Source organism: Thalia democratica, chromosome 4 (genome assembly GCF_965202585.1).
Source record: "Thalia democratica chromosome 4, ktThaDemo2.hap1.1, whole genome shotgun sequence".
Taxonomy (NCBI): Eukaryota; Metazoa; Chordata; class Thaliacea; order Salpida; family Salpidae; genus Thalia; species Thalia democratica.
The window spans coordinates 5,845,361-5,861,271 of record NC_139168.1 but is presented as its reverse complement, the minus strand read 5'-3'; the positions used below and the strand labels follow the sequence as shown (position 1 = coordinate 5,861,271).

Here is a 15,911-nt window from a genome sequence, read left to right as displayed (position 1 = left end):
ATTTAACATGAAAAAACTGTTTAAAACTCCGGTTTTTTTTTTCAAAATTTCACAAATTCATGGTTGCCACTGATCAAGCAGAGAAAAATTTCCTGACTTTTTACCAAAATTTTCCTGACTTTTCTAAATCAAACTCTTAAATTAAACTTATTCTAAAATACATAATCTAACAATTGAAACTATTAAAAGATGTTCAAAATGTTTTGAGAACATTTTTGCAGTTTTAGAAAGGATATTTTACTAATTTATACCAGATGAAGGCATTGGAAATAAAATTAAATATTTTTGTAAATTTCTAGGAAAATTTCGGAATTTTTTTCTGACTTTTAAGGACTTTTAATTAATTTTTACCGTTTGAAGGCTTTGGAAAACAAGGAATTTTGTAAATTTAAACTGACAAAATCTGACTTTTTTTTTTTAATCAAATTTCCTGACTTTTCCTGCCTTTTTTTCAAAACCCCCCATTTTTTCCTGACTTTAGTCATTTTTTAAAACTTTTCCTGACTTTTCCTGATTTCCTGACTTTTCCTGACCGAGTGGCAACCCTGCAAATTCCAGGTTCTTTCGCCTAAATTGTCAAATTTCAGGTTTACCAGGATTCCTTGCAATCATATATTAAGTAAACATAAAACATCGCTTCTTAATTTATCATATTTTCAAATTTGCAGAACTTTAATAAAAACAATACATGTTATCCTTAAAATATTCAGAAAAGTATTATTTCACATTAAAAACTAAAACTACATATTTGAAAAGCTTATTGTTAAATTTTCGTAGATCACTTCAATAAACAAGACTTTTTGATTTATTTACATCGAATTTTATTTTTATTAAAACAAAAGAAAAAAGTTAGCTAAAATCGAAAGCAAAACTGTTTAATTCTAAAATGTAAATATAATTTTTAAGAATAAAAAACCACTAAATATAAACCACTGACCACTAAAATATGTACATTAGTTTTATTTTTATAGCAAAAAAATAAATGCAACATTATTTTTTTTTTAATTTTTAAGCTTTAATATTAATAAAATACTTTGGAAACATCTTTAACACATTTGAATAAAAATCCCCACAACTGTTTATTTCGCCCCGTTCAAGTTGGGGTCCTGTGACGGGTAGTAGATCTGATGCTGGTTGGGGAAAGTCCCTGGCGGAGCGGGCGGGCCGGTGGGTGGCGCTATGTTGAAAGCCTGCGGCTGGTAGTACATGTTGCCGGTGTTTCCCCAGACCTGATCCGGCTGCGGAAGCGCGCCGGGGACGCCCCTCATCTGCGGAAACTTCTTCTCCTCCTGGGCCTTCTTGGTCTGGGTGGCGCTCTTGCTCGACTGCGACCTGCCCCACTTCACGTTCAGCCGCCTGCCCTTGATGACGAGCCTCCCCGCCGACCTGCTGCACGCCTCCTCCGCGTCCTTCCTGTTGACGAACTGCACGAACGCGCAGTTGTGCTTCTGCGACATGAACACCAGGTGGATCTCCCCAAACTGGTAGAAGTGCCCCTTCAGCTCCTTCTCCCCGACAACGTCCCCCAACCCGCCCACGTACAAGGTGGTGATGCTCTCGTCGGCCGGCGGCAGCTCCTGCTTGGTCCGGTCCGTCAGCCGGGCCATCAATTTATTAGCCACCGGGTCGTTGATGCCGTAGTACCGGTCCTTGATGTTTTGGTCCGACAACGGGTCGTCGGGGTCGGTGGGCTTCTCGTGTCGGTACGGGCACTCCTCACCCCGCTTGCACGTCCCCTTCACCCAGAACGAGCAGATGTGCGGCCGGTTCCTCTTGTAGTACGGCTGCGTCCTGGCCAGCCTCAGCAGCAGGTCGTTGCTCTTCTGCGCCTTTCCCACCCTTCCCACCGCCGTGGTTCCGTCCGTGTTGGCGATCTCCCTCTCCATGTTCTGCGTGAAAAACTCCTTGTTGACGTCCGACTTGGCGATGTTGTCCTGGATGGCCAGGGCCTGGTCCCTGGTTTGGACGGGCAGGCCGTACTCGAGGTCGAGCAGGCACGTCTGACAGGTGTTCTTCATCTTGCTGCAGGTCTGGCACACCTCCGTCTTCTTGAACCTCATGCCCTGGCCCGGACACCACCTGTTGTGAAATGAGTTTTTATTGTGTCTTATTTTAAATGGATTAGTTTTCCTTCTATTTGTTAGAGATTTATAATTGTTTTCTAGAAAATTAAACCTACAACATGATATTCATTTAGTTAACCAATAGTATACCTGACGAATTTGATACTTATACTTAATCTTAATTCTAAATAGTATTATTATCTTAGTACAGTAACCTGTCAAGGAGATACGATCATCCTAGGTACGAGTTACCGGTATGGTAAGCACTTTTTAGTCAAAAAACGCTATTTTAAAAATGCAATTTTTAAACTTTGAAAAAAAAAATATTACATAAGTATTATATTTTATAATAAATTGTAATCTTTTAAATTTTAAACAATAAAATAAAAGGGACCATTAAATAAGTTATAAACCCACAAAGAGTATACCAAATCCAATATTCAAAAGAAACATATTAGTCTTAATTTATCTAACGAAAATAACAGACAGTGCAATTTAAGTTTTCAAACCATATAACTAAATTATAGAAATAAAAAAATACTTTGAGAACCATACAAATTTAGGTAAACTAAAAATGAAATTAATACCTACATACCTAAAGATTGAAACATGAACGTAGAACAAAATTAAACTAACTGACCAAGGCAATTGACTTTACTTAAAGGACTGCAACATATATGTAAAAAGTTTTTAAAAAAATGCTCATTAATAAGTAAGCAGGAGTGAAATTTTATAAACCTAAACAAGCTTTTTTAAATTAACACAATTCAATAAAAGCATAATCAAAGTTTTCGTTAATCTTTATTCATTTAAAGTTAATAAATAATTGTATTTACTATGTAAATTTTTAATGTACAAGGAAATACAAGATAGAACAAAAAACTTTGAGGTTAAATATAAATATACATACATAAAAACATATAACTAACAAGAACTTATACTTTTTTACAAAATTTCAACAAGTATGTTTTTTTTTATGGTAAAAATTTTTATTTTGGGAACTTTGCCTCTATTCTAAACTTCAGTGGCTTTTAACATGTTTGTCTTAGTGTAGGTAAAATTTCCTAGGTACGCCCTTGTGTTCAAAGTGAGTACTTAGTTATCAGGTTACTGTATTTTGAGATATTAATTAAAGATTATGTTTGAATAAAACTTAATTGTAACTGAGGTTCTCATTAGCAGCATTGATTAAGTGAGTGAAACACTGTGAATGTAAGAATTCTTAAATGAATAAATTTGTGTCAGTATTACTTATTACAATATATTTTAACAAATGAAACATACACATACCTGAATACAGTGAACGGCCTCTCACAGATCTTGCACTCCTTACCAAACTTCTCCTTGGTCATTCTCAAGTAGGGGTTATCCCCCAAACAGGTCTGACACAAGATGGGGTAGTCAGCATCCTCCCACTTCTGACGATTGTAACGGTTTGCTCCCAACGATGTTGCCATTTTAACTTATAAATCTGTAAATGTTTATTGGGTTATTCATGTTGCTAAACTAGATTAAGTTATCAATATTTAAAACAAACTTTAAATTAAAGTATTATTACTTTTGTATAAAATACTTTCCAAATAACCGAAAAACCTTGAAACTTATTTTTATAAGCTAACTTGACAACTAAAGTATGAGACTATTTAAATGTTTTAAGGCCATAGGGGGGTAAGCCACGTTTTTTACAAGTTGATCTTATTTTAAAGAGTTTTTTCTAAGCTTGAAGATGTATTTTATCAATTTAAAAATTCAAATTATTTTTTGAGATGTGACTAGTCAAAGTTGGGCCGCATAATAGGTTCCTTATAGAAAGGGAAAACTAAAAGAGCAAAAAAAGACTATTTTATTTAAAATCTATCTCCTCCTACATTTTTCAATCAATCTTCTTCAAACTTTCACAGTCTAATCTTTATACAATAACAAAAAATGTTACTTTAGAATTAAAATAAAAATTGTAAAAATATTATTTTTTTGAAAAAAAAAAACTTGTTTTTTCAATTTTTGTGATAAAATTTTTATTTTTTTACATTATTAAAATTCTTAAGTAACATTTTTTCCTTTTAATATAAGGAACATTTCCTGAAAATTTGAAGAAGATTGCTATACCCTTAAAAATACCCCCCTATGCCCTTAAAAAAACCCAAATGGCAATCAAGTCAAAAAAAATACTTAACATCAAAAACTAAATTAACTATATAATCATGGTTGCCACTGATCAAGCTGAGAAAAATTTCCTGAATTTTTCTGATTTTTTACCAAAATTTTCCTGACTTTTTTAAATCAAACTCTTAAATTAAACTTATTCTAAAATACATAATCTAAAACTTGAAACTATATAAAGCTTTCAATCTAACTTTAATACAGGTTAAAAATAACAGTTTTTTCCTGAATTCTATCATCAAACTTCCAGTACATCACTTAAACCATCTGTGTATGATTGATGGTTGTAATAAACAGCTCGATCAGCAAAATATTTGTATTATTACCATATAAACACAGCTTGTCTGAAAAAAGACACAATTTTTTAGCATTTCCTAGCATAAATCTATCTCATGGTTGCCACTGATCAAGCTGAGAAAAATTTCCTGACTTTTCCTGACTTTTTACCAAGATTTTTCTGACTTTTTTAAATATGTTTTACTTATACAAATTTTTCACTTAGTTTAATAAAATACTACCAAACTATTTAATATAAATTCCTTAAATTAAAAATCAATTAAAAAAGAATATACTTAAGTAATTGTATAAAAAAAGACATAAAAAAATAAACTATATATCTGTTGTATAAAATATTTCCTCTTATCATTTAGTATAAAATTTGTATCAAATAAATATACTCTTATTTACTTTAAAAACTTAAGTTACTCTACAAAAAATACTAAGAATAAGTAAACTTGGCATATACCTCTCTAACTTAATTAATAAATTTAAACAACTTTGAAAAAATTATTAAGAGGTAAAGTATACACATTAACTTGTTACATAAAATACTAAACTAACTGCTTAATTATAAAAAGCTCAATTATTTAAACAAAAAACACTTGGATTCTAAAATTATGCTAGATAAACTTTTGTGTATATATCACAGTTTCACTATGGAAGTGTCCTTGCTAAAGATCATCAATACTAAAAAGCTTACAAAACCTACTTGTTTAAGTAGGGTACTTGTTCAATATGTTAATAGAAAATGTTTGCAGTTTTATAAAGGATGTTTTACTAGTTTATACCAGGTGAAGGCATTGGAAATAAAATTAAATATGTTTGTAAATTTCTAGGAAAATTTTGGAATTTTTTTCTGACTTTAAAGGACTTTTAATTAATTTTTACCATTTGAAGGCTTTGGAAAACAAGGAATTTTGTAAATTTAAACTGGAAAAAATCTGACTTCTTTTTAATTTTATCAAATTTCCTGACTTTTTTTCAAAACCCACCATTTTTTCCTGACTTTGTCATTTTTAAAAATTTTTCCTGATTTCCTGACCAAGTGGCAACCCTGCATTAATATCTTTGAAAATGTATTATACTCATTTAAATATATTAGTAAAACATAATGAACACTTAATTTTTTTATTTCTTTTCTACACAAATTCATTAAAACATTTAGTGGCATGTTGTTTATATAATTCTTACTACTTAATTTTTATATGTATGCAATATCTATACTTAAGTTTTTGATTTGCCAACTAAACCTTTTTTATCTTTTTGAGGAATTCTAAAGCAGGTTAATTATTTTAGAAAAAAATAGCTATAAAGTACAAATATTAGCTTTTTATTATCATAAATTGCAATAAAAATTATCAATTATTTCAAACTTTAGAAACTACCTATGATAAAATTGCAACTGGTTACAATGAACTGTTATGTCTTTACCTCTTACTTTAGTTCTTTGATTTAAAATAAATAGGAGAAGGGTTTTTAAAATTATATAAAAAAGAAATCAATATTGAAATATTAAATTTACTTATTAAATAAGCAATTATAAAAGTAGCAGTACTGTTCACTAATTTCATTTTTAAAAACTCTCACAATATTAGTATTTATAATTTAAATATAAATTAAAAATGTACTTAACTTCACAAAAAAATATCCTAACTATGTTTTTTTATTTCAATCTGTCACTCCTAGTTCTGTTAGCTAAAACTGATATTATTGAATGCCTTCAGCTTAAATAGTTTTATTGCAAAGAGCCAAAATAGTTTTATTGCAAAGAGCCAAAATAGTTTTATTGCAAAGAGCCAAAATAGTTTTATTGCAAAGAGCCAAAATAGTTTTATTGCGAAGAGCCAAAATAGTTTTATTGCAAAGAGCCAAAATAGTTATTTTTTGGATAAAAACTCCTAGTTAATGTGATGCAAGACATAATACTTAGTAAATTTATTGTCTAATCATGTTTTAACAAAGTTACTACTCTGTGAATCATAAGAGCCAGCCTTTAAGATTAAGTTAAGCTTTTTTTAATATGTTTAAAAAGTGCAAATAAATTTAAAAACACTGTTAATCAAATTTAAATACTAAGTATAAACAAAAAGACTTAAAATTTATAAATATGAATTTAACAAAAAAAAAGATACTTAAACTAGCATGAAATTCATAAAAAATCAAACATAGTCTGAATTTCTCTCAACTACTTCTGAAAAACTTTTAAATGACATGAAAAAAACTAAATATCTTGAATTGCAATATACATGGTTGCCACTGATCAAGCTGAGAAAAATTTCCTGACTTTTCCTGACTTTTTACCAAGATTTTTCTGACTTTTCTCAATCAGTTTTACTTATAGTAATTGTTCAATTAGTTTAATAAAATATTACCAAACTATTTAATATAAGTTACTTAAATTAAAAATCAATTAAAAAAGAATATACTTAAGTATTTTTTAAACAAAGACATAAAAAAGTAAACTGTATATCTGTTGTATAAAATATTTCCTCTTATCATTTAGTATAAAATTTGTATCAAATAAATATACTCTTATTACTTTAAAAACTTAAGTTACTCTACAAAAAATACTAAGAATAAGTAAACTTGGCATATACCTCTTTCATAACTTAATTTATAAATTTAAACAACTTTGAAAAAATTATAAAGAGGTAAAGTATACACATTAACTTGTTACATAAAATACTAAACTAACTGCTTAGTTATAAAGAGCTCAATTATTTAAACAAAAAACACTTGGATTCTAAAATTATGCTAGATAAACTTTTGTGTATATATCACAGTTTCACTATGAAAGTGTCCTTACTACAGATCATCAATACTAAAAAGCTTACAAAATCTGCTTGTTCAAGTAGGGTACTTGTTAAGGGCATAGGGGAATAAACACCCTTTTTTGGTTTTTTATCTTATTATATATAGTTTTTACTAAGCTACTTTTTACAGATTTAAAAAATTCAAAATAATTTTTGAGATATAGCCGGTCAAAGTCAGAGGCAACAATAGGAACCTTATGGGAGGCGCAAACTAAAACGGCAAAAATAGACTATTTCACTAAAAATCTATCTTTTCCTACGTTTTTTGAGATAACTACCTCAAATTTTCAGGAAATGTTCTTTGATATATTTAGAAAATTCTGTCGGAATGAATTTTAAAAAAATTAAAAAATAAAAATTTTGTATAAAAAATAAACAAAAAAACAATTTTTTTTAGTTTTTTTGTTGTAAAATTTTTTTTTTTTAATTTTTTAAAAATTCCTTCCGACAGAATTTTATAAATATTGCAAGGAACATTTCCTGAAAATTTGAGGTAGTTATCTCAAAAAACGTAGGAGGAGATAGATTTTTAGTGATTTCTAGTTATTTGCCGCTTTAGTTTGCGCCTCCCATAAGGTACCTATTGTTGCCTCCAACTTTGACCGGCTATATCTCAAAAACTATTTTGAATTTTTTAAATCTGTAAAAAGCATCTCGTAGCTTAGTAAAAACTATATAAAATAAGACAAAAAACCAAAAAAGGGTGTTTACCCCCCTATGCCCTTAAATATCTAAATAGAAAATGTTTGCAGTTTTATAAAGTATATTTTACTAATTCATACCACGTGAAGGGATTGGAAATAAAATTAAATATTATTGTGAATTTCTAGGAAAATTTTGGAATTTTTTTCTGACTTTAAAGAACTTTTAATTAATTTTTACCATTTGAAGGCTTTGGAAAACAAGGAGTTTTGTTAATTTAAACTGACAACATCTGATTTTTTTCTAATTTTATCAAATTTCCTGACTTTTCCAGACTTTTTTTCAAAACCCCCCATTTTTTACTGACTTTTGTCATTTTTGAAAAATTTTCTTGGCTTTTCCTGATTTCCTGACTTTTCCTGACCAGGTGGCAACCCTGTATAATTCAAACTAGGAAAAAGTATTTAGAATTGCATAAATACATAAAAATGTATTTATTTAAATAAATATAAAATGCAATTGAATTCAAATTAATTAAAAAAATAATAGTTTAGAAAACAAATACTATCTTGTCAATCAGCTATAAATTTAGATACCTGTTAATTTGACAAAAAAACAATTGTATAGCATTATTTATTTACTCAAGTTTGCTGTAAATATAATACCCAAATATAAATATTATAGATTTTTGATTCAATATTCATAATGTAACCTTTATAAACTTTAAATTAATGAATATAAGACTTTTAGTAAAAACATTCAACAGCATACTAAATTCTTGAACATTATAAAAGTATTTTTAAAAAGTTTAGATGAAAACTCAAAAAAAAACATGCAAGTGAATCTTTTAAAATCAAAAATATTTGACAACATTTTTATAGATGCTTAAAACTCAAAACATAATTAATTAGATTTAGTTAAAATTACTTTTTTGAGTGATTAGTACAGGTAAACAAGATGTCATTTTATTATTGAGCAAATTTTCATTACTTTTAAATAACAGGGTGGCCACTGGTTTTTGAGAGATTTCTTCCAGGGTTTAGAAGGAAGATGTTTTTGGATCTGATTTTAGTCCAAAGTTAAGTTTTAGGTTAATAACTGAGTTAAGTAGTGTAAAAACTTTTAAAGGATACTGTAAAGCTACTTAAAATTTGATTTTTGATTAAAAAAAATTCATGATGACAAAAAAAAATTGTGTATATGATAGATTTTATGTGTCAAATCAAAATTTCATTACTTAACATGAAAAATTGTTAAACATTCCAGGTTAGTGATACTTGTTCAAAATTTTGAGTTTTTCCAGGTTTTTTTTTTAATTTTATATTTTTCTAGGATTTCAGGTTTCATGGCCACCCTGAAATAAGCTTGAAATAATTGAACCATTTAAAAACTTGTACAAGACTGGTTAATTGATTTAATTCTAAATTATTATTTTTACATAAAAACAATATCTATATTATTTTTATAACAAATAGTATCCAAAACTTTTATTTAGTATCTGTATAAATTTCTAAATAAAAAAATTGTAAATTTCAGATTTTATATATTTAAAAACTCTTAGTTTTAGTGTAAAGCATGTTAATAATTTAAATATTTGGTACTTTATCTCATACTTAACATTATGAATAATGAGAATGATTAAGACAGTTTATAATAGTCTTATTTATTTATAACTATATTACTAATCAACTTTACAGGTTTTCAAAATGTAATCAATTTCAAAATACAAGCATTCCCAAGAGTTACATAAGATCAAAATAACCTCATAGATCAATCAAACTAAAAAGCAAAAGAGACTATTTCACTAAAGATCTATCTTTTTAAACAATATTTTTTAAACTACTTTATTGATATACTCAACAAATTGAAAAAAAGTTCTTTATAATTTTTTTCTTTTCAAGAAAAAAATTTATTTTATAAAAAATTATTATTTTTCATTTGTTTATAGATTTTTCTAATGTTGCAAAATTATTTGTTGAAAACTTGAAGTATCTAGCTAAGAAACTTAGAAACTAGAAAAATTGTCAAGATTTTTAATTATTATTTTAAAAATTTTGAGAAAAAATGTGCTTTTGCATTTACTTATAAAGCTTTTTACAAAATAGATATAAAAAAGTTAATTTTCTTAATTTAATTTAACAATTCTTATTAAATACAATATTGACTAATAGATCATATTTCAAGCTTTTTGTAAACAAAATTTATACCTTCATTAGACCCTCACTAACACTGTTAGACATCATAGAAAAATGTTTTCTAAAATTATTATTGCTGGATGAGCTGTTTCACAGGAACTTTTTTTTAATTTGTTTCACAGAAACTTTTTTAAATTGAATCAAATTGTAGTGGGCTGGCAAGTGGCTATTGACCATTTTAGTGACTTAAAAATTATACTAAAAGATTTATTTAGTTTTTTAGATCTCTTTTACAAACTGGGTTTCATTCTATTCTGCTATATTGTTATTCTATATCTGTATCTATATTATTTTTATAACAAATAGTATCCAAAACTTTTATTTAGTATCTGTATAAATTTCTAAATAAAAAGATTGTAAATTTCAGATTTTATATATTTAAAAACTCTTAGTTTTAGTGTAAAGCATGTTAATAATTTAAATATTTGGTACTTTATCTCATACTTAACATTATGAATAATGAGAATGATTAAGACAGTTTATAATAGTCTTATTTATTTATAACTATATTACTAATCAACTTTACAGGTTTTCAAAATGTAATCAATTTCAAAATACAAGCATTCCCAAGAGTTACATAAGATCAAAATAACCTCATAGATCAATCAAACTAAAAAGCAAAAGAGACTATTTCACTAAAGATCTATCTTTTTAAACAATATTTTTTAAACTACTTTATTGATATACTCAACAAATTGAAAAAAAGTTCTTTATAATTTTTTTCTTTTCAAGAAAAAAATTTATTTTATAAAAAATTATTATTTTTCATTTGTTTATAGATTTTTCTAATGTTGCAAAATTATTTGTTGAAAACTTGAAGTATCTAGCTAAGAAACTTAGAAACTAGAAAAATTGTCAAGATTTTTAATTATTATTTTAAAAACTTTGAGAAAAAATGTGCTTTTGCATTTACTTATAAAGCTTTTTACAAAATAGATATAAAAAAGTTAATTTTCTTAATTTAATTTAACAATTCTTATTAAATACAATATTGACTAATAGATCATATTTCAAGCTTTTTGTAAACAAAATTTATACCTTCATTAGACCCTCACTAACACTGTTAGACATCATAGAAAAATGTTTTCTAAAATTATTATTGCTGGATGAGCTGTTTCACAGGAACTTTTTTTTAATTTGTTTCACAGAAACTTTTTTAAATTGAATCAAATTGTAGTGGGCTGGCAAGTGGCTATTGACCATTTTAGTGACTTAAAAATTATACTAAAAGATTTATTTAGTTTTTTAGATCTCTTTTACAAACTGGGTTTCATTCTATTCTGCTATATGTATACTAAAAATTATGTAAGCTTAAATGTAGCAAATTTTTGCTATTTTGAAGTATAAAAATAAGTTGAAAAACTTCAAATTTATGTCAAAATTAAGGCCTACAGCAACTGCTAAAACATACCTTGAAAGCTTGTAAAAAAAATATTTTTTTAGGTTTTTTGGTTTAGTGTTAATTAAAAAAAATTTAAATTTTTTGAAAATTTAAAATAACAAGTGTATATTGCTCATTAAAAAACTGATACTGTTTCAAAAATTTTATTTGGTGTACTTAAGGCAAAACAGTGTATTTTTAAAAGAGAATACCTAAATAGTTTAGTGCTGAAATATCTTTTTTTTTGTTTCAGCAAATATAACAAGGATTCTATATAGTATTAATATAACAAATATACAAAAAAAAAAATCAATAGGAAAATAACTTTTTTTTAGGTTTATAAGAGCATTATTTTGATGCCTAATTCCTTCTTTTTAATATTAATTTTTTTTAACAAAAAAAAATTGTATATTTAATTAAACAAAACTTGAGAAAAATAATTAAAAAATTTCAAATAAGTCTTTAAGGTATTTTCTGTAGTTTTCTTCAAGAAGTTTTTGACAAAAACTATGAAAAACTTTTATTTTAAACTTAGTTTTTAAATTATAAAAGGCAAAAACTAATTGGATTTAAACTCAAATAATATCTTAAATACTTAAAGCATAATAATAACAAAACCAATTTAAAAAAAAATATCAAGTTCTATCTAATATTATGTTAAACACTTAATATTATTTTCTTTTTAGGAAAATTATTTTATCAAGGTCAATGGCCGCTTGAGCCCTGTTTTCAGCCCACTGTGAATATAGAAAAAAACAGTACAGAACTATATAAACACAACAATGTATGTGGAGAAAGGTGTTATTATTATATTTTCAGACAATCCAATTAAGAAAAAAAAGTATCCTGATTACTAATAATAAACAAACAACCATTGGTACTGATATATATCAAATAAGATCTATACTGATACTAAGTACTATTTATAAAATATTTAGCAATTTTTTTATAAACTAAATAAAATACTAGATGTGTAAATTTATAAAAAAAAATTAAAGAACTTAATAGCCTATAAAGAAATTTAAATTTTAAACAATTATACATATTAAGATTTTAAGAAAACCATTTTTTAAATAGTACTAATACAAAACTATATTATAAAAAATATTCAATAAGTTAAAGAGACATTAGTAGTAACAATTAAATTGACATCAATATTAAGAGTAAAATAACAGTCAATAGTAATAGTCAATAAGAATCATAACTGATATTTTTATAGCACTGATTTAACAAATAAATAGAAATTTCAAGCTTTAGGGGGACAAGTTACTTGTTTTACTTATTAATTTCTTCTTGTACCAAAACTTGTAATTATACAAAAACTGACTTATCTTAAAAGTTGTTTAATTTTTGAAAGGCATTTTTTGGTTTAAGGTTTCAGCTTTTAATTTTTATAAATGTTGAAAAGATTTTAACTTTATAATACTCAATCTGTCGCTGCTCTTCCACACAGTAACTGAAAAGTTTTGGTTATTACCTAGAATGATGTTGCACCAATCTCAAACTGAAGATATATTACATTTGATGTCTTTTATAACTACTATTATAGGCTAAAAATCAATATTTTATAACTAATATGTTTCAACTAGAAAGAAACTTTGTTTTAAACAAGCTGTATAAATACATAGTAAGAATTAGATTTATTTATGATGAACTAATAAATTAAATTGACTTTATTTTACAATTTCGTAATCAATATAAATTATTGTATCTACATAATAGCTTTTATTTTGTCAATTAAAAGCATTTAAGTATTCAAGTTTTATTATTTTATGATAAATAAGCTTAATTTTATTTATGTAATTATAAGGTAGAATTTTTTTGCCTAAAAATGTGTTAAAAAAAGACATCAAATATAATATATTTTCAGTTTAAATTGGTGCAATCAAGTTTAAAAACTCAAAATAAAAACTAATGTTAATATTAAAACATCATGCTAAAAAAGGTGAATATATCTGCTTAATTATGACCAAAAAAAAAATTACTAAAAACAAAACACTATTGAAGTGAGAATCAATACTATGATAATGCTTTTGTAAATTTAAACATAAAACCAGCCTAAAACTATTTCACACATCTTGAATTTCAGTTTAAAAAATCAAGTTCATTGAACTACTTCAAGTTTGAAGATAATTAATATTCATAAAACCATATAATTTCAGTATAAAGTAGAAAAATATATGTGTAATAACACTTTTGAAAATTATTAAATACTATTCAAAACTAATTTTACAGCATAGATTTTATAAAATTTCAAAATATTTGAGTTACTAATTTAATTAAAGTTGTTTAAATTACTGTAATTACTATAAGTGAAGGATTTTTTTCTTAAATTTTAAAATAAAATTTACCAAAAATATACTCTCTTACACTGTTAATAATGATAATAGTGAAATATTAACTGAAAATATTAAGAAACAAACTACATTGTCAGCAAAATTTATACTTCCTGGTGGTTGTCATAGATGTAAAAAACAATTTAAAAAACGTTAACTAACAGGATTTGTTGAATCTAATTAAAGTTTTCATGCACCACTTCTAAAATAATAGGAGGGGTTCATCATTTTTCAGTTTTCCTTTTTATTCTATAACTTTATTTAAGATGTGAATTGTCATAACATTCCAACAAATTTTACCACTCAAACTGTAATGTTCAAAGCTCAAAATTTCAGTTTTACAAATAGCAGGGAAAATTTTGAAGACATAAAGAAAACAAGAGTTATCCATAAAAAAGGACCAAGTATTCTTAAATGCTATAAAAAAAATTAAGTTTCACAATAAACAAAGTTTAATTCTAATTTTTACCAAAATTAAACCATCGACATTACTTACCTTTAATTTTTGTGTTTAGTGTAAATAAAAGATTAGTTGAATATAACAACTTTTTCTAGATAGTTGCGGAAATCTTTTTTTTTTCTGTTGCAAAAAATTTAATTTTTAGCTATATTTCAAAAAAAACAACGAGTATAACTAAATTTAGTTTAAATTATTTGTATTGTTCTTACAAACAAGCATTGTAGTATTAAAAATATAATTTTTCAGCAGATAGAAGAATAACGTTCTTATAACAAACAATTTAATAAACATTTTTAACATCGTTAGTAGAAATAACACTCATGAAAAAATAATATTTTCCAGCACTATTTTAAGGAAAATATTCGTGAGAACATTTCAGTAATTACATTTGAAACTAGTTTTTAACTTATAACCATAAGACTTTCATCCATCAATAGATAAAAACGTTAAAAGTAATTTTAAGTACTTAGATTTGATTATAGTTTAAGTCAAATAGATTTACATGTAACAAAACGTTTTCTACGAGTTAAATAAGTAAGTTTTAATGAAAGTGATAGATATTATAAAAGTTTTTTGTAGTCTATAAAGCTAAATCAGTAAAATATTATTTTGTTTAAATTTTTGTGCGTACAAACCACACTTTAACTCAGATTAGTTTGAAAACTAATTAGTCAATATTAGCTTTGTTTTAGTATTTTGTTTTAACTTTTTTTTACACAAAGCTATCTTGAAGTATTTTATCGTGTTTTGTGTGAAATAATGTGACATACTAATTGTTAAGCTTAAGATTTGTTTTTAAATTAAAAAACAACTATTACACAATTTTTATTTCTATCTAAATAGTAAATTCACTAAAAAAATTTTTAGTACTTCTTTTTATAAAAATTACTCTAGTTATTACTATATATAACTTTAACTATGTTTTTTTGAAAATTAGATAAGATATATGTTAACATAGAGTTATTTAAAAACCTTGTACAAAATACTTTAAACTTGTTTTGGTTTGTTACATTGGAATGTACTATAATTATTAATATATTTTTGATTTCGAAGGGAAAAATCTTACAAAATTCTAAACTTTGTATAAAGTCCTAGTGAAGTATTTAAAGCTAATAGGTCTAAATCATTAGTAAGTTTTAGAAGTAAGTTTTCGTGGGGCATGTTCGTAGGGCATGAGCCTTTCATGGATCGCGTGTTCGTTCACAAGTTTTATTTTTAGTAAAAGTATTCAAAATTTGGGTTAAAAGCTTTTTTTGTTTGTTAACTAATTTACAAATAAAATGTTTTTCATACTCTCAGTTAAAAATTAGTTAAAAAGGTTTTAAATTTAAAAACATCTTATTTTTTTGTATTTTATTTTAAGTAAGGTTTTGCAATTTAACAGAAATTTTATTTCGCTGGCAGGGCTTAAAAATCTTCGCAGGCCGCTTATTTAAAAAGAAATTTTCTAAAATAAAAAGTCTTAAAAAGTATGTTTCTAACAAAGTGTTCTTTTAATAAACACTGTTGCCTAATACAATTGAAGAGGACATTTAAAAGTAATAGTTTTCAAAAATTTTCACTTAAATTTTGTTGCATAAGT

General features: G+C 25.7%; 1 protein-coding gene across 1 annotated transcript; it reads right to left on the bottom strand.

Annotated features, from left to right (window-relative positions):
* Positions 1 to 810: 810 nt before the first annotated feature.
* LOC145833777 (pre-mRNA-splicing factor RBM22-like) lies at positions 811 to 14,124 on the bottom strand. The gene is made up of 3 exons (XM_082940956.1): positions 14,032 to 14,124; positions 3,354 to 3,534; positions 811 to 2,079 (listed from the first exon to the last, which is right to left on the bottom strand). Exons 2-3 carry the CDS (start codon positions 3,518 to 3,520, stop codon positions 1,080 to 1,082), a joined length of 1,167 nt encoding a protein of 388 aa, XP_082797082.1. The 5' UTR covers positions 3,521 to 3,534; positions 14,032 to 14,124; the 3' UTR covers positions 811 to 1,079.
* Between the last annotated feature and the right edge of the window lie 1,787 nt (positions 14,125 to 15,911).

Bases quoted from the DNA above. Each gene is read 5' to 3' on its own strand.
- LOC145833777 (XM_082940956.1), bottom strand. From the start codon at position 3,520: ATGGCAACATCGTTGGGAGCAAACCGTTACAATCGTCAGAAGTGGGAG. The intron at 2,080-3,353 runs GTATGTGTATGT...ATTTCACAACAG, and splicing joins AGGCCGTTCACTGTATTCAG to GTGGTGTCCGGGCCAGGGCA.